The 19470-nt window shown below is 42.8% G+C and overlaps 1 protein-coding gene across 1 annotated transcript; it reads left to right on the forward strand.

Annotated features, from left to right (window-relative positions):
• Positions 1-47: 47 nt before the first annotated feature.
• On the forward strand, positions 48-19242 carry Orc4 (origin recognition complex subunit 4). Its single transcript, XM_075693572.1, has 12 exons — positions 48-315; positions 424-514; positions 682-757; positions 860-945; positions 1029-1077; positions 4132-4280; positions 6017-6190; positions 8521-8607; positions 10898-11006; positions 12323-12418; positions 13406-13467; positions 18636-19242. The coding sequence occupies exons 1-12, from the start codon at positions 164-166 to the stop codon at positions 18819-18821; spliced, it is 1317 nt and encodes a 438-aa protein (XP_075549687.1). The 5' UTR covers positions 48-163; the 3' UTR covers positions 18822-19242.
• Positions 19243-19470: the final 228 nt, after the last annotated feature.

The raw sequence follows: 19470 nt of genomic DNA on the forward strand, positions 1-19470 counted from the left end.
ATGATGATGATACCGCGTTCAAACACAAAAAAACAGTTGTCTGTCAATCCAAGTCTAGCTCAAGCAATAAGTGGCGGGAGCTGCGAGCAGTGAACGCGCTGAACAATTTTGCCGGTTCCCAGCGCTTTGCGCTGTGTTTTTCACACTTGTAGAAGTTTTACAAATGACGTCAGGCCGCTATGCTGCCCGAAAAAGCGCTTCTTCGAGTGACGCTGGGACTGCGACGTGGATCAGTGAGGTGAAAAAATGTCTATTGAGAAACCTCGACACGCAGGCAAAGCCCGACCTGTTGAAGTCCTACAGCGAGCAGAAGCGGTAAGCTGATTAGTGCACTTTTTAAAGTCGCATCCAGTATGTGCGCCTTAAATACCACAGTCATCACAAATATGTTAATTGTTTATCTTGTTGTATTTTCGCTTGCAGTGTACTGGAAGAATTACTGTCAAGAGCGGTCAAGCTAGGCGAAAGCAACTCCGTTTTGGTCGTTGGACCCAGAGGATGTGGGAAGACATCGGTGTGTTTTGATGTGTTTGCTTTAGCTTTTGTGTTAATTTTTGCTTTGCGCCATTAGACTTGCAATGGCCAGCTCTAACGAGTCACCTGTTAGGGGGATAAGCTTTGTGTTGCTCTGTTGTTCTGATGGTATTTGGTTATAACCGTGTTGACGTATTTATTTTTCAGCTGATTCTAGCCGTTTTAGACAGCGTGTCTCGGCACCAGGATATCCTTTCAAACTTTCTTCTTGTAAAGTTGAACGGTAGGGTTCTTCATATTTTTTTCGCCACTGTTCTTCAATAGCAGCTGGCCGCAAGCAGCCGCAGGAACTGCGAATTTACATGTATGTATGCACCCTGCGCAGGTTTCACTCACACCGATGACAAGATTGCTTTGAAAGATATTACACGTCAATTGCAGTTGGAAAATGTTGTAGGAGATAGAGTGTTTGTGAGTATTGCCATCAAGCATTTTGTTTGTAGTGCCTTTGTTGTGATGAAAGTATGTGTTACATTTCGCCGACAATCTTTCAGGGCAGTTTCTCTGAGAACCTTACATTTCTGCTGGAATGCTTGAAGTCAGGTATGTCATGTAAAAACTTGGATTTTGTGTGTGTGTTACTTTAATCCGACTGACAGCTGAAATAAGCTGGCTGCAACACACCTCATTCTTAGTGCCAACATACCTAATACAATTGTTGACACATATGAGCCTAGCGCCAACCAATTTGTGAAATATGTGAACTATGGCATGAAAACATAAATGCAGTGAATGTAACAGCATTAAGTGAATTTCTGCTGCTGCATTTAGTTCTGGCGACTTGATTTCATTATCTTAATTGTGCAGCTACTGATACTGGTAACAGCTATTTGGCAAGTCAATCCTTTGTAAAGGAAAAATGTAGTGATACCAAATTGGAGCACATTCAGTTTGGTGTAAAATACTGCAGTTTTCGGCGGTAGCTGGAAAAGGAAACATGAATGCACATTTAAATGTACCTTGATTGCATCTGTAATAAAGAGACCCTGAAACAATTTTGAGTCAGTAGGCTAAGTCCTTCTGATCATTAAGAGATGGATTTAAGTGCTCCACATGAAGCATGTAATTTGTTATAAGGTTTTAAAAATGTGCCTCGCTACCAAGTACAGTGGCGTTGCTCTTCTGCCTTTTTCAGCCACCCCTTCCTGTGTTACTTCACTTGGAATCCTTGAAACATGCCGCAGCTATAAGCTTTTGTTTATAAGCGTATGTATGCATAGTATTTTGTGTACCCTTAAAAATAAGCGCACAAATGCAATTAATGTAGATACTTGTTCAAACTAATGGCCCACTTTCGCCTGAGCGTACGGATTGTCTGCTACAGCTCTTGAAATGGTAGCCGATGGCACGGCGAGGGGTTCTCACATAAGAATAGTAGCAATTATGTCTTCTTTGGTGACAGGAACATACCAGCGCTGTACTATATGCTCACCTTGCACTGCAGGTGTGTGCAGGGAGTAAACTGCAATGACTACACCCTGTAGAAGACGTGAGTGGCTGCACGTCAATGTTAAAGCTAACCTCCTTGCCCAGGACAGCGATCACCTGCAGAGTGATAGAGAGATATGTAGAGTGATATGATATGACAGAGTGATATCCAGAGTGATAGCAGAAAAATATCGTAATAAGCCAAGGTCTGGAAAGAAAAAGCATTGCGAAGGCAATTGAAGGTGCCTTACAACGTGTCAAAATGTCCGTCAGAAAACTGGCATCCCGAGTTGTTATCCTTTGGTGTGGTGGTACCGCCTTCGCCTCCAGCACAGAAAATGTGAGTTCGATTCCCGGTGTCAAGTGTACCTTTTCTTTCCCCATGATTTTTGTTTCTTTTTACTTCTAGACTAGAGGAAACATAAATTGCCTGTTAACAGCACATTCACTAGTTAGCAGCAGCACTTCTGTTTTTTTTTTTTTTCGACCTACTGCTAAAAAGAAATCTTACGAGCATAATATAGAGACAATTGTAAACATATATGTTATGAGTTATTTACATGTTATCAGGTGATTATCAAACTGAAATAATACCAAAAACAGCTACTTCATAGTTTATGTATTGCATATACGCTGGCAGCAGTGCGGTGGCAGCCGTCTCTTTGTGCTTCATGTAGCGCAAGCCAGCGACCACTGTGCATAGTGCCGCCGCACAAAACGCCACTTTAAATTTTGCGTTGTGTAGCCCACGTTGCGTAGGAAAGACGCATTCAGTTCGAGTCAACGACAATTCGACGACATTTATGTCACTGCATGAAAGAGGCAGAACATAATTATGGCCGTATGGTGTAACAGTTGACGTGGAATGCTGCAGCTTGAGGGGAGGGTAATATTTAGCCAGTTGTACCTGTGTTATTACAGTGTGCTGACACAAAATTCTTGTGAGTGAAAAAGCATTTCTTGAGAGGTACCCTCTTTGTCTCAGCATACAATAAAAACTGTTTCAGGGACCCTTTAAGAGTGGTAACTGTTTTGCCACTTGGCTTCTGCAGTAACTTGTTCCTGTGGCTTGTTAGGAATTGTTTCTGATTAACTTGTTGCTATGGTGGCCTTATGCATAACTAAAAGCCATGTGGGGAACCAGCTTCCGATTCGCTAGTCCGTCGCAATTTTTTTCTACACTGGCTTTAAACAAGGCATGCATGTGGTGTAGTTAGTGCGCCCTTACCATTCAGTCTGATGTCTCGCTTTGTTTATATAAGATATGCATATGTTTGCTTTTGTTAACACCACTTTTGAGCCCCTTTGGAGAAGCCCATTGGTACCTCTTTGAGATCGCGTTTACTGTGATGCTACTGCTTACATTATCAAACTTCGAATCCAACTTAGTAATAACGTCAACATTGAAAAAAATAAATTGCTAGGTTTAATGTCCTGTAAAGTGGATAAAGGTCAACCAGAACTCGTTTGTCATACTGATTGTCCCTGTGCTTCAAGTTGTTGACTAATCTACCCTCTTTCTGCAATAAGCGAGCCTCCTGATTAGCTCAGATGGTAGAGCAACCACCACGGAAAGGTATTGGTCCTGGGTTCGAGTCCCGGACAAGGTCAAACTTTCCTCAACTGTGAAGCTGTCTTTCTGAGAAACTCGTAAGGGTTTCCTTTATAGCTGTGTGCCACATTTGAGTGGATGGCGATTTCCCCTTTCTTGAGGCACAGGATTCCGCAGAACTGATTTGCAAAAGTGAAGGGCAGTCTAAATAAAGTTGCTTTTACCTTTATACAGCTTCTCTACAAGTGCATGAGTGCGTTTTGCGACTGTGAAACACTCTCGAAACTATAGGCAGGTCAAATTTATTGATCATAAACGATGGGAAATTGACTGCCATCATAAATACACGGGTGCATGTGAAGCTTATTTCAGGTGCATTTCAATCGTTGAATTGTTCTTGAACTTTGAGCCATACAGCATATAGGAACCATAAACCGTGCTTCCATCCATCTAGTGTTGGATGTGATAGAGTGAAATACTTGTGCCTAACATATCATTTTCCTATGTGCTAGCTTGCTTGAGAATACAGCCCCAGGTTTTACTAAATATGAAAGTCTTCCATTTTGTGTACTGAAACTAGTGATATGACATTTGTCCTGGTATGTGTTTCATTTTAGGGGACCAGCAAAGCAAGACGATTGTTTTTGTTGTTGATGAGTTCGACTTGTTTTGCTACCACAAGAACCAGACACTTCTGTACAATTTGTTTGACGTGGCACAATCGGCTCAAGCACCAATATTGGTTATTGGCATCACCTGCCGGCTGGCAAGTAACCATCTTTTATTCTTTTTTTGCTTTCAGGCCGTGAGAGTAGGCAGAAATTAGAAGCCAGCACTTTATATGTCACTAGGGCACCTTTTAAGGAAAGTATGGAATGTGCCTGGTATTGAAATGTATTGTTTCTCACAACCATATGAAGTGACAGTGTAGCCAGAGAAAGATGGGGGAAGTTAATTGTTATGTTTAATTAAAATGTAGAAATAATTAAATAAAGGGACATGAAAGGGGACGAAAAGGTAACTCGGACCAATTCCACATCTCAGCATTACACATTAACTAAGCTACTGTGGCGTCATCCCTCTGGCCACTTGGGCGTGTGTGTACAAGATTAGCCCTTGACACTCAAGACCAAGGCGGCAGATGTGGAACGCTTCTTCAGCAGAGCACACATAATGCGAAGACCTGGGGTCATTCCCCCACCTGCCGCAAGTTGTTTTTCATCCGTTTTCATTGCCATTATTTATCATTTCTTTAATTTGATTAGTAAGTACAAGTAATTTCCCCTTTGTCTTCCTTGGTGTCTTTGTTGGCTTCTCATGATATGGCTAAAAAAAAAAATTCGGGCCCCTCGGTTAACCCCCTTTCGTCCTCCAACTGCAGGTGTCGCATAGTATGTGATCTAGGAGCAGGCAGCTGGCCGATTAACCCTCGTATCAAGATGTGTGATTAACCTCACAGCATCAAGACTGATTGATTAGACTGATTAAACCTCACAGCATCAAGACTGCCAGATACAAGGCCCTCGCTATATGATAAGCTAGAAGATTAAGGGTATCTGAGGGGCCCACTTTTTTATTACTCAGAACCATGTGAAGTGACATGTGATGAAGCTAGAGAAAGCACTGGCCAGGCTGTGGATGTGGAACGTTTTTTTTTAACCACAGGCGTCATGTAGTACGTGAGCCGCGGTTAGATGGGAGCTTACATGAGTCTAGTTTGTGAGCTGATGCCTGCGATTGAAAGGATGTCTTACATCTGTCACCTTGGCCATGAATGGCTCTGTCTGACGGCCCCAGTGCTAATTTTGTATACTTACACGAACACTCAAGAGAGTGCGTCAGTAGATGGCGCAGCAGTAGCTTAATTGGTAAAGCACCACACACATAATGTCGAAGATGGGGGTTCAGTCCCGCCTGTGGCATATAGTCTTTCCTTTCACTTCCATTTCCTTTTTTCCTGATTATTTCAATGTTTTGATTGAACATAACTTCACGTATGCCTTCTCTGGCTTGATTGTCACTTCGTATGGTATTAAAAGGCTGCGGTTTAATGAATTTTCCATGCCTGCCACCATGACCGAGTGGCACTGGCTAGCACACCCAGGGTAGGTTATATAGATGCATTACATAAATACCCAAGGTAATAGACGAAGGGACAGAGCTGTTGCCATAGCTCAATTGGTAGAACACCACACACATCACACGAAGGTTGTGGGTTCCCCTGCCACTCGTGGCAAGTTGTCTGTCCTTCTACTTCGTCTGTTTTGTTTAAATGAGCTTTGTGGAGTCCATTGTATATTCACAATTTACGTATATATTTGTAACCTGGATGCTAGAGGTAGCTGCAGTGCTATGTAGCATTGAAGATGGCTTAAGCTCTGCCTGTTCGCCAAGTACAAAGTACGATTGACTACATACTGTTTATGTAGTTTGTCCTACACATGCCAGATTTGTGCTCCAGCTCTTGATAGTAACGAGGCAAACACGCATGCAACTTTTCAGGACGCCGTCGAACTTCTTGAGAAGAGGGTGAAGTCTCGCTTCTCGCATCGCCAGCTTCACTTGTTTCCAAACTTCAGCTTTGAGGAGTACCTGGGCATCATGGTCGATCACCTGTCCTTGCCCAGCAACTTTCCGAATAACAAGCTGAGAGAAGAATGGAATGCCTCCGTCAAGGTGATAATGAGGAATCTTCCATTGGTTGCATTTGTGCACGGTCATGGTGACATTCCTTATTTGGCATGCCCCAATGTTGTGCCTGTTAGTTCTTATAAAAAAGAAAAAGAAGGCAGATATTACATTTAAGTAACGTTCTTTCTTTTGCTGCGTAAACACCAGTTAAATGATGTAGCCACAAGAATGCCATATATTTTTAAGGTGTCAATTCGCATAGTTTTAAAGTTGAAGCTACCGTTTTGATTGTTGATTGAAGTTTATTCTCTCTTTTCAATACGAAAAGAAAGTGCAGCAAGAGCTAAAAGCCCAGACCCTGACAAAGGCTGTGCCTTTAACTTTTTGCCTATAGGGCTGTAACTTGGAAGTTTATTATTAGAGATATGTACTAAATGTGCTTTTTATTCTACTAAATTCACGACAGACAACACACGTGTCCACTTGAAACTAAGTTTATCATCATAATTGGAAGCATCTGCAACTCTGTCCTGAAATATACACCTGCACGTCCGCAGAGCGGGACTTCTGGGGACGTATTCTCGGGTGGTCACTTTCGGCGATACATACCGTCGCCTTCACGTGACGTAGTGCTCGACCAGCCAGTCATCTTTTGATTTTGCTGAACCAGCCAATCAATGTGTGCCTGGTGGGCGAGGCGATAGCATCGCCAAAAGTGATAGTCTTGGTGTTGCATACTAGAGTGGAAGCTTGAGGAAGGTGGTAGTCGTTTATAGCAGTGTTTTGCATAGCGCACGAATGGATTTAGGAAAAATATAGTACAGAGGAAAAAGAGCACTGTTTCTCCTCTGTATATTTTTTTCCTAAAGCCATGAGTGTGCTGCAGGAAACATCACCATGAACTTCCGATGTTATTTCGGACTGTTTCGCAAGGGATGACGCAGCACGTTCCCTGCACTTCCCGACGCCACACATTGTAAAAATGGCAGTTGCTGTTAGTGGGAGGGGCTTGGAGGCAGCGATTTGAAATCGAAATATTGAGTTTAAACGAATGCTGAGAGCCCAGTTTTTTGTGTGTATGACTATATTAACCCCTAAACTATCAGTTACACTGATAAACTGAGTATTGTTGGATGACTTTGTCATAGCTCCTCCAAGCTTTTGAGCTGGAACATGCCTTCTATGGCTAATGAGATAAATAAAATTAGTAAGTTTGGTTAATTCATAGATTGATTAGCGATTATTGCTATATTCAGTCATTTTGATTCATGCCCAGTAACGCCAAAAACGGGGCTCACTTAGAGGCGGCACCACTTTCCCAGATTTTGGTCGCAGTTCGTGGGTATGGTTAGGGTGACGTCAATGTCCTACATTTCAACTTTCTACTTCACTGCATGTCATGTGAGAGTGGAGGAGCAGCACCAGCACACATTGGAAGTTGTCGGCGCTCTAGCAACAAAGGGGTTAAAATGTAGAGGGAGGTGGCATCGCCATAGTGGACCAGTGGTGCACATAAATATCAGAGGGACTGGCCAGGAATTCTAAAGATATTGGAGGTTAATTTCAGTGATGAAATAAAAGGTCTGTTCTTTTAATTTATGGGTAATTGCATAATCATCTCTGAAATTCTCTGTATCATGGTGTGCATTACAATCAATTCTTAAGAAACACTTGTTTAGGATTCAAACCAACGTAACTTGAATGTATCATCAATTTCAAATGAAAAATTTTCTTCTTGTGACATGTTTGTAGACATGTAACTAAGAAATTATTGCTGTGGCCTTCGCATGCTCCCTGTGTGTTTTAGTTTTGTCACATTTAGAACAAAAATACATTTCTTTTAATGTGACAGCACTTGTGCCTTGGCGTGCTCGTGACAGTACAACATGTTATCAAGTAGTGGAGAGGCATTCAGCTTTTTTGAGTGGTTCCTAACTTTGTGACACTCTATCGAATTTGAAATTTTTTTTTTCACATGATCTCCGAGATGGCACCCCACTGTTGTGTGCACACTTCATAATGTGATATGATCTAAAAGGCCATCATTTGGTTATACAGCTGTCATCACCCCTTGTTGTCAAAGAACTGGAGCATCTTGTTCATGATTTTAAACGCACCATAACAGCAGTCTGCTCCACTGCATAAAATTTTTAGCAACAGAGTTGGAGCTAGCCACAGCAAAACAACAAAACACCCCTTGGCATTTCCATCCCAAGACAGAGAAGAGGCCATCAGTGATGTTAAGCAATGCCATGTGTGGTGGATATCCTTTATAGTCGTCTAGAATGTTTGTTCAGCCGGTCAGTCAACAAACAAGTTGTCACAAAACAGAATGACCTTGTGTTTTCTTTTCTGAAAGCTAGTCTCTTGTGCAGGCTTTTGCCCAGGAGAGTGCTGTGAGGACAGCCTTGCAACGTCTGTACTCGACCAACAAGGACATTCGAGCTATGCAGTACTTGTTGGTACGATTTGCCTTTGTCATCTGCTCTCTTTCTATAATGCTTTCTGCCATACCAGTTCAATGAAACCTGCTTCTTAAAAATTGTTCTTGAAACTTTCACTTATGTGTCATGTCTTGACAAAAGTAGATGTAGAACCACCTCTGCATTGACACTTGCATTTTGGGTGTGTTGTCAGAATGCTGTAATTTTTCTTGCTTCATTTTTTGTCTGTTGATGAAATCTTTGTTGATTATGATTAACCCTTTCAGTGTCGAGTTTTCTCGGAGTTGATGCATCCCCAGTACTGGGTTTACCTCTCGTATATAGAACGGACAAACGGGTTTGTTCTTAATTATGCAGAAGGGAAAAACATGACAACACGGATAATGGCAAATGCACTCTTGGTATGGCCCTGACACATTTATATGACAGAGTAGAAATGTGCAGCGGACTCAAAAGCACCATTGTTCTTAGTACTTTTTGGCATTCTCAAGATCACAATTCAACACGGTCAAAGCTGCCTCTTCCTCCTCCGACAAGCTGTCATCTTCTGGGTCCGAGCTTGGCTTGTATTCAGAGTCGGAAGAGCCGTTGCTCCAATCAAAGTGTGAAGCCCCCGCGCGAGCAGCTACCAAAGCGATCACACGGCCACACTCAAGCAAGGAGCACTTTCGTTTATTCGAACTCAACCAGATAAAGCAAGGAGAATAAGAGACACAACAGAGAGTAACAGATGAAAGAGATACGACAGGAGGCAGAGCCATCCTGGAGAAAGCACACCACCAACAAAACGAGCACTCATGTCACTGGAAGAGAGGCACGGCGTAGCGAAGAGAGCAGGAGATGAAAAAAAAAGAAAGAAAAAAAGGCTGTACACCTGCGACAGACAGTAATAATAAGCAAGAGTGGTTGCCTCGTGCTGCAGCGCCAATATGCAGAACCAAAAGAGAATCGCTGCCGTTGCGGTGCACGAAGTCCGGTAGCCAGAGCCACCCCTTCCATCTGTGGATGCGTGCAATCTGCATGGCACAACCATGCTCTCAAAGAAGCGTGTTCCACAGCCGCGCATGGAAACCCAGCCTGAGCTGACCCATTGAGGGGAGAGAACATTCTTCTAGAATTACACAACAGATGCCGGAACCACCCCAGAGCTTGCAAAGTTCGCGTTATTGCACATGTCCAAGTGGAGAACGTACGGTTGTATCAGTGACACTGAAAGGGTTAACTACATGGAACATGGTATGCAGACAGGACTTCAGAACTTCTCTTGGAGTTGTGTGAGGGATCCATAGATTAAGAAGGAAAATTAGTGTGTTGCAAGCAGTCACACAAAGCAGCTGCATAAATAAAGCAGTAATTCGAAACTGGACGTTAGTGAGACGTTATGTGCCCTTAGAAACCTACAAAGAAATAACGACAAGCTTTAAATCAGTATACAGTCAAAACCAGTTATGGCGAAGTTGTTCAAGCACTAAATATACCTGTATATATCAGGTAATTTGGTATTAATCATGACAATGTACAACAAACCTTTATGAGTATTTATGATGAATTCGTTATATACATGATAGAACAAAGCTCCTCATGACAGTGCTAAAACATCTCATCACAACAAGAGTCTTAGAGCAGCCTGTGCAACTAATGCAGCAACAACCTGGTATGATGTATAGCTCTATCAATTACGCGTCGTGTAAAACCTATCTGGTGAAATGGTAAAAATGCTCGAAAAGCATAAGCAAAATAATAATAATAATTATAGGTGGTTTTATGGCTCAGGTTGCTGTCGCTTGACATTCGACGTACCCAGTGTCGAATTTGTTTTAAGAGATTTATTTTGCCTGAATATCGCTTAGTTAGTTTTGTGTGTTCGATAGAGTGTATAATTTGCTGTACCCGGATTCTTTATAATCGGGTTTGACTGGAGTATGTTGCAAACAGGAAGTTAGTTGTGAAATTAACTACACATCGCCTCTAATATCCCAAATTTTATTGTGATTAAAATTGGGAGCATACAACACTATATTAAGAAAACATGTCACAAAAGTTTGTTTCTCAGCTTTTCCCTGCGCCGTGCTGCAGGAGACTGTTGAGTTTGAACGGTGACTTTTTCAACGTGATGCCATACTCTGTCGCATCTGTCCTTCTAGTAAAAGTAAAGCCATCCACTGTGAAGCTTTAATTAAAGAGGGCATGCTGTCCCTTGCTCCACGGTATCCATGTTTTGTAGTTACAGGTAGGTCTGTTGTTTGGTATTTATCAACAGGAGTTGAGGCATTTAAAGTGGTCTGCTTTGTTTCCCGCATGTTTACAGCTTCCACCTGTCATGTGCCTTTCTGAAAAGAATCCAAAGCTGGATGCTGTCCACCTCCTGGAGTCTCAGAGGCAGCAACTCGAAGACCCCAACGTTGCCCTTCTGAAAGGTACACGGACGTGCACACACAAATACTTCACCTCTCGTGTACGACACTCTTTGCTAGGAATGTGTGTTTTAATAGCTGCAAATGACTCGTGTCTTGCACGTCATGTCAACTTAGCATTATTTGGTTGGTAAACACAGCACGTCTGGTTCTAAAGGGCAGTAGCTCAGGAAGACTTTTCAGCAAAATCTTTTTGAATGCACCTAGTGTGGGAGAACAGCCCTAGGCGACCAGTGTCCCTGCTAGCTGTCTGAAGCCTTCCCTCTCTTTTATTGCAGTGAAAATTATACGGAAACTCCGGTCGCAGTCACGACATTAGCATAATGTCCCATGTGTGCATGTGTGTGTGTATGTACATGCACGCACTGCCCGACTACCTGCAATGCAGTTTGGGTAGCAAGAAAAAAACAGCAATGGCAATCACGCCATGCAAACCACATTTCATTTAGTACTAAGTATAGTTCAGTCTGTTGACGTGCTTTATGACGTCTCAGTTCTGAATTTAATTGGCTCAGGAAAGCTGGTTAATAATGGAGAATGTAAAGAGCAAATTTTTCCTCTGAATTTTGAGCCTGAATTGCAGTATTGGTATACGTCAGTGTGATGTTACAAATTTTGAATTATTTTTGCTCGTTAGGCTATTCTTACACTGAAGAACAGTTCTCCAGACTTGCTGGTTTGAGTCTTTAGTTTTCATTGAATGCAGTGCAGTCCTTGTTTATTGCTAATATATTAACCAGTACTGAGCAGACACTGTCTATATCTTATGACATCATGAAGAGTTTGCACGGGAACTTCAGGCACGTCTTTCGTCTTTCATGCCTGCATATTTTCTGGATTACCAACATTCGACTTGTGGTCAAGCTGATGTATCTAGTATTCCGGAATTGTAATTTACCAATACAGGTTAGCTTATCATTCTTTAATGTCTGTTTAAGCATATGTTGCAACAGCGACTCTATGTATATTCATGAGATTGTGTCATGCTGGTGCTTGTCATTGAGTAATCCAACATGAAATGGAGGCGCATACTCGCACTTTGTCTTTGTAGTTCTGTGCAATAGAGACAAGGCTGCAACGCCTGCAAACGCAGATGCTCGCACGGGCGACAAAGTGTGGATAAATGCCTTTAGATATGCTTGCCCTCCTGATTGAGGTGCCTGTAGTTTCTGCAGTGGTGTATGGAACTGCAGAGATAAAGTACAGGTGAGAGTGTGGGATGCATAGTACTCTTGGCACAGGTTGCTGAATGTCAGTGCTTAATGCTCCATAGATTTGCTTCATTACTTCTGTATTTCATCTGCGACACTGTATTCCAGGGTTGTCTATGCTGGAGCTGTCACTGGTTGTTGCAATGGTGTACCTGACGAAACTTTATGATGGAGAGCCGTTCAACTTTGAGATGGTTTACAAAGGTAAGAAATAAGTTTTCGGTGACTAAAATGAGTCACTTATTTTGCATTCACAGTGGACAGCAGCTGGCCGTCACAGTGGACACCTAGCCATCTAGTTTGCGTGCTGCTAAAATAGTGGTGCCATCTTGAAAACTCTCGAATTTGGAAAGCAGATTCAAGAGCCCTTAGTACTCCTTGATAACTGCATTTGAAGGGTGACTTTTAAACATTCCAAATAACAAACTCTGCATAGTGGCTATGCCCATGCACACTGTCTATCGGAAAACGATCCTAGACGTTTTCGTTTGAGAGTGCCGCTAAATGATTATGATGTAGCATTTTCACAGCCGCCAAAGACAAGCTTGTTTGTGTCACTGTTGCCATTGTGGATCTAGACAAAGCCATATCAAGCAACCAAGCCTTAATTTGGCTGAAGTAGGACACTGCTAGCCATCCTTCTGGAAGGCAGTGGACATTGTTACAGTAGAAAAGGGAACCTATAATGAACGACCTGAATAGCTTGGAGCATCTGTCCAACTCAGCAGCTGCTTAGTTGCAAGAACTTGCAGCTAAGGAGATATCGCTACATTTCAGTGCACTGTATGTACAAATAAGGTTCTTTACTCCCTCCTTGAAATGTGACCTTTGGCATCCTTGAAATCCTTGAATTGTCCATGAATTTTAGGTCATATGTTCTGCACGAATGCTGTTCTTGGCAATGCACGCATTGTTGTTCTTGGCCAATACAGTATTGCTTGTCTTCTGAAATGCAAGCGCAGAAGCCACCACAAGATCTTTCACAAGTTACGAAACACTAATGTTGCGCGATACCTTCCTCAGTGGTTAGCACACCCAGATCCCACCTGCACATGGCCGCAAGGGCATGCATTCAATCCCCACTAACGGTTTATTTGTTTGAACTTTTGTTTTTCTTTGCCCTGTGGTGGTGGTTAAGCTGGGGATGAGAAGGTGGCCTGACAACAATGTAATTTTTTTTCCCCGTTGCAGAGTTCTTAAAATTTGCAACTGGAAAGTCGTCGCTGGAAACAAGCAAGCCAGTGGTAATGAAGGTACTACTACCATGACTTTTGCAATTGTATCTTAAACTCTGCACAGGTAGCAGTCTCTGAGAAGGCATTAAACGTGCCTGCCAACCTGTGATCTTGTTGGATATTGGTCGCGGCAGCCACATTTCTATGGGTGTGAAATGCAAAAATGCTTGTGCACTTAGATTTAGGTGCTTGTTAAAGAAACCCAGGTGGTAAAATTAATCTGGAGTTCCCTGCTACGGCGTGCCTCATGGTTATTGCACATAAAACTCCACAATTTAATTTTAAATGCGTAAGCATGTCTATGCCTGCCCGACGAGGAAAGCCATCCGTCTGTTTGTTCCTTCGTCCGCCTTCTGTGTAATAAAATTGCTTTCAAGATAGGGCTTGCAGCGGCAAGCGAATTGATCTTCGTGCTCCCTCTCGCTTCAAAACGGCGAGAACACAGCTGACACGAAGCCATTGGCACTTGGCGTGTCCGCAGGGCAGATCGCTTTCAAGGTAGGGCCCGCGTGGCCACGCCATACGGGGCTGCCACTGGAGTATGGTTAATCACAGTTGACAACAGTTTCCATCGAGAGGAGGAAACTGAGGTCATTGATCGAGTCTACGTACAAGGTCTACCAAACATGACACTGTTCAATTACGTTGCATACTAGCACACGCACCAGCTAGTGCTCATCCTCCACGAAGCAGTGGCATCATCCAAACGCACCATTACACAACATGAGCGAATGTTGCTACCACTCGCCTCTTCTTCATCGTCTCATGCTGGTGTTAACATTTCGGTGTTGCAACCACACTTCTTCGTTTCTCGATTCTTTCACAGTGTTTCTCGCAATTATGCCAAGCACAGCAGCATATGACGAGGAAACAGCAGGTGATTAGCAGCAAATGCTTACGCATAGTTTAGGTAACTGCCACAGCGGATTCTTGCATGTAATTTTTATTTTAACCTGCGAACTTTAAAATTCATAAAATCCTATGGACGTGAAGAACGTGTGCCCTGAACGCGCACATTTTCATTAATGCATACGCTCATCATAAGTGATGATTTACCTGCAGAGGCAGCGTAGAAGCAGAATCAAACATGGCACAGCAAGGTAGCGACAGGCAACAAGCTGCTTTTAAGATTACAGTGACTTTTTAGCGACTGTGCTGTTGCCGATTTCACCTGCTTCAGGAACTTGTCTGTACAAACTTGCTTGAATCAAGTGTGCCACTACAACTCTTTTACTGTCAGACTTCCAACTTCAGTTCGGAGACTGATGAGAAAAACGTTTTCGCAGGCAGAATTTTTTTTTTCTTCTTTTAAATCTTGATGCAACATTTGTAAAGTTGTAAAATAAGTCCAAGTTCGTAAACTTAAAAAAAACTTTTCGGGGAGTTGGCGAGTGTGCATTTAAGTTCCATATTAATTTGACTTCTTATGCTACAGCTATCACATTGTGTTCCCATAGGCGACACAGTTGAGGTATCTGAGGCCACTGGGTCATCCATCCACTCTGGTACCTTTGATCGTGAGCTGGTTTGTAACATAATTTGACAAAATGTTCTTAGCCTTGTCAAAAGAAAATAAATGAGTGAAGTTGTGTTGTATTGTGCCCAGGTATCTAATCATCACGAGTGTCAAGTTTACAGTTCAGTTGGCCACGCCGTCAGGCTACTCAAACTGATGCAAATGTGCATCCATGTGAGATGTATAATCAAAGTAATCTGTGATGCTCATTGGCCAAAGTATGTTGCTTGTCTTGTGCTGAATGTAAAAGATCGGTTTTGGCGGCTCGTTGTCAGCGGCATTCTACTTGTGAGACAAGGTTCTATGGGTTTGATTCTCACCTACGGCGACCGCATTCTGATTGGGTCGGAATGCAAAAAAGCGCTTATGCGCTGAGCTCTAGATTCATATTTAAGAACTCAAAAAAGTCAAAATTAATCTGGAGTTCTCCACATGGCATCTCTTACAGCTCCTATATTACTTTAAGACATTGTAAAGGAGCACAAACAAATGGACACAGAACATCTGGACACTGCTAGCGCTCAAGTGAAAACTTAACCGAATTCGAATGAGGAATAGGTATGCAGAAAAAGAGCGAAGCCGAAAGAAAGGAAGTGAACTTATTACAAGTGAGGAAAAAAAATTTTTTTTCACACCTGTTTCCAGCTGTGAAAGAGAGAGATTTCGAATTCTAAAGGCTATATGAACGCATAACTCACACATATATCGCAGTTCTTGTTAATAAAAAATGCTTCAGCAATCTGTGTTAAATTTGCACTTCAACTCTGCTCATCAATTACCAGCTAGCCCGCTCCCGAACCTTGCTAGATTTCATCAATCTCCCCAGTTCCCTTGTCATTGTTAACGTAGAGAATGGATGTGCGCTCAAATGACCGAACACGTCCATACCTTGCACAGCGTGCCGACTGATAATACCTGGAGTGGTCTTCGGCACATTGCAGTGCTTTCTGCAATGAATCCATACCAATTGGCCAGCTCTCTACTATATTGCTTTGAGACTTATTAAACGCCACCAGTCATTCACTTACTCAAGAATGAGCCCATCAATCAGATCAGCAACAGAATACTGAAGTCTGTCTGTATGTCTGTATTTATTTATTTATTTATTTATTTATTTATTTATTTATTTAGAAAAAACTCACAGGCCTAAAAAGAGGCATGGTTGAGGGGCGGCATATGGTACAAGTTATAACAAAATACAACCGGTAAAATACGTAGATGCATATAAGGATTAAAAATTTGGCACAAAACAAAGAAATTTGCATGTTACAGAAACCAGACAGATGGTAAAAAGAAAAGAACAGATAAGCATAAAAACAGCAAGCAGCATTGCATAAAAACATCAGTTACATTGTGTTGGGACATTATACATTGCGTAATGGTTAGAAAAAAAGAGAAGACCTACGCGCAGTGTGGAGAAAAATGTTTGGCCAAATTACTGCAAAATGCGTCATGATTTCTGAGTGAAGCAATGCTATCCGAAAGGCTGATCCAAAGACAGATAGCACAAGGGACAGTGGCGAAAAGTTAAATGCTTGCGTCGCTCCATATAGTACGGGGTCATAGCTGAAGCTATTGTGCAGTCTGCGCGATGTGAAGACGTGGTGTTTTAAGCATGGTAGGGAAAATCTGTCGGCAAGTGAATTCATGAAATACTAATGACTGCAATGCAATATTACAGCAAGTACTCAACGACTGCTACGATAGTTCGGTTTTGATCTGCATTATGCTCGACACTGTTACATGGACACTGTAATTATGAGCAGTGAAACAGCTAACCCTATTCTGAGTCATTTCCAACGGTTCCATTAGGTATTTCTGATGTGGTGACCAAATGGAAGACGTGTACTCAAGCTGAGGTCGCATGAACGTGAAGTAAGCCAGTTTACGCAAGGCAGATGGAACATTCCACAAGTTCTGGCACGAAAACCCTAATGATTTGGATACATTGGCAGACACACACTTAGTGTGCTTAGACCAGGATAGATTAGGTGTAAGGTGCATGCCCCGATACTTAAAATTTGTAGTTGGGGACATATAACTGCAGTGAATGTGGTAGATAAACTGTGAATTTACAGGTGAAGGACATTGTTTTACACTTTGACACGTTTAGTGTCATGGGCCATGTATTACACCACTGGTTCACTATCTCTAGGTGTCGTTGGAGTACTACATGATCATCACTGTTGGTTATTGGATGGTAAATTATGCAATCAACAAATGTTCGTATGCAAGACAATATGTTGTTAGCAGACATGTAAGCATATGTAGGCAGGCATCCTAGCCCAAGCATTTATCACTCTTGTTGAATGTGTTTGTATAGCGAATACTGTACAGTATGACTTGAAATATGGAATGAATGATGGGATTTCGACAAGATGTCATAATCATGTGTGACCTATGGAACTTTGAGCTAATAGCCATGTATCAAGATAGTCTTTCGTGTTCTAAAGTGATGATTTTACAAATAAATGAAATAGAACTGAAAAATGCCGATGATTACTGTACTCCCTAATGCGAAGTTTGAGCGCAGCTCCATACATGTTTTCATTTCGCGATATGTTGGCTGGCACAGGCAGTCTGTCTCGTGCGGCACGTTGCAAACGGAGCGATGTGCAGCGCTCCTGCCTCGCTAATATGGAGATCGCTAGAGCCAGTACACGGGTGCGATTCACAGCAGCCGCTGCCGCCGCCGGACCTCCCACACACCGCGCGCTACTCTGGCGCTATCTCATAGCCATTGTTGCCGCAGTACGCTTTCCTTCTCGCCATTTTGCCATACCCTCCTCTTCCTCCACTTTCCTCCTCGCGTCTTTCGTCCCCCGCTGCGCTCGTTTGCTTGGTTATGTCGGCACTTGCCGCAGGAACGACCGCACTCTAAAGCCATGAGCTTTGGCTGCACGAGAAAAATGATAGGACACATTAGACACTAATGATGACAATAATTTGAGCTCTTATCGTGAGTAGAGGCCTGGCAAGCCAGAAAAGACAAAAGAAAGTACTGTTGGCAATGCCGCCATGAAGTTCCCGCGTCAGCTTGCAATGTTGTCATGAAATTCAGTGGCGTCTGCTTCGGCCTAATTAATTTCTTATCAGTTAAGGTGGGCTTACATTGTATTCTAAGTAAGCCAGGGCAAGTTTAGCAACTTTCAAGATCTTTCACAGAGTTACAATGGCCCAAATATGAAACAATAAGTTGAAATCTGTGACGTCGCACTAATGTACCAGTACTGGAGTTTGGGCACAGATTTCGGGAAATGGAACTTTGACCTACATTTCATCTTCTGAAAACCAGCCTACCACTGCGATATTAACGAAAACAGTGTTTTGAAAGAGCATACCACCTTTTCTTGCGCTAGCGCGAAGAAAAAAACTTGAATAAGGGCGAACACAAAAGTATGAGACTGAACAAGTGACTTGTACGTTTGTGTTCATTCTTGTTCGTCTTTTTTTTTTTTTTCACACTAGCACAAGAAGAGATGGAACTTCACCAATTAGCCCCAATTTCAAGATTTTCTGTTTTGAGAAAGTACTTTACCAATCCAAACTTATTTAGTGATTTTCTTTAAGTGTCCCTTTAAACTCAGTCAATCAGTTACTCAATCAGGAGAAGTCGTGTTTGTTTTTGTAAAGAACAGCAACGATTGTCTTCTCCTCGATCTCCTTCCAGGCATTCCAGCAGTTGGAGGCGTTGGAGTTCGTGCAGCCCGTGTCTCGGAGCCTTGCCAGCGTGCAGTACGAATTCCGGCTCATGCAACTGCTCGTCGACCCTTCGCAGGTGCACGAAGTGGTGCACCGGTCGTCGTCCTTGCCCACCGAACTCGCCCACTGGGCCGTGTCCGTTGTGGGCAGCTGAGAACAGCTTGGAACCAATGCAAAGTGGTGACATCTCGGGCCTACCTAATAGGAAAGTGACCATTCCTTTGTGCCAGCAGTTCCAGATGTTCCCAGCCTCACAGAAGCCTGTCGGCCTTTAAGAATGCCGGAGAACTTCAGTGCTATTGCCTCCTGCTCAACCGGATGTGTGTTCACACACTCGACACAGTTGTTCACAAGGGGTCTTTGTACATAAATAAAAAGAATGAAGACTCATGTTGGTGCTATGAGCTGCATGTGCAAGCGACTGAAGTCTGTTACAAGCTCAGAGTGCAACAAAAAAACGCACTCCTCAATGGAAATTTGCATCTGTACACCAGTCGGGTAACGACAGGGAATCTGGATCACGAGAAAGAATGTTCCAGATGAATAAAAATGCACCGGAGTGCATGTGGCTGGCACCTTCAGATCCTGGCTTCATTCCTGGCTTCAGTGGCCACATTCTGATAGGGGTGGAATGCTAAAACACTTGTGTACCATGCTAGGGGTGCACATTACAGAACTCTAGGTGGTCAAAATTAATCTGGCATCCTCGCCTACGACATTGCCACACTACAATGTTAGTTCACAGTCAAGCTCAAAACTTTTCATCCAACTCTGGCAGCATTGCGTCTGCTATTATATTTCGA

This window comes from Dermacentor variabilis, chromosome 5 (genome assembly GCF_050947875.1).
Source record: "Dermacentor variabilis isolate Ectoservices chromosome 5, ASM5094787v1, whole genome shotgun sequence".
Lineage (NCBI taxonomy): Eukaryota > Metazoa > Arthropoda > Arachnida > Ixodida > Ixodidae > Dermacentor > Dermacentor variabilis.

What these genes read in the sequence shown, in the direction of transcription:
- Orc4 (XM_075693572.1), top strand. Translation starts at nt 164, where the DNA reads ATGACGTCAGGCCGCTATGCTGCCCGAAAAAGCGCTTCTTCGAGTGAC. An exon ending in GAGGATGTGGGAAGACATCG is followed by an intron (nt 515 to 681) that starts GTGTGTTTTGAT and finishes TTTATTTTTCAG; the next exon opens with CTGATTCTAGCCGTTTTAGA. An exon ending in TCTTCTTGTAAAGTTGAACG is followed by an intron (nt 758 to 859) that starts GTAGGGTTCTTC and finishes CACCCTGCGCAG; the next exon opens with GTTTCACTCACACCGATGAC.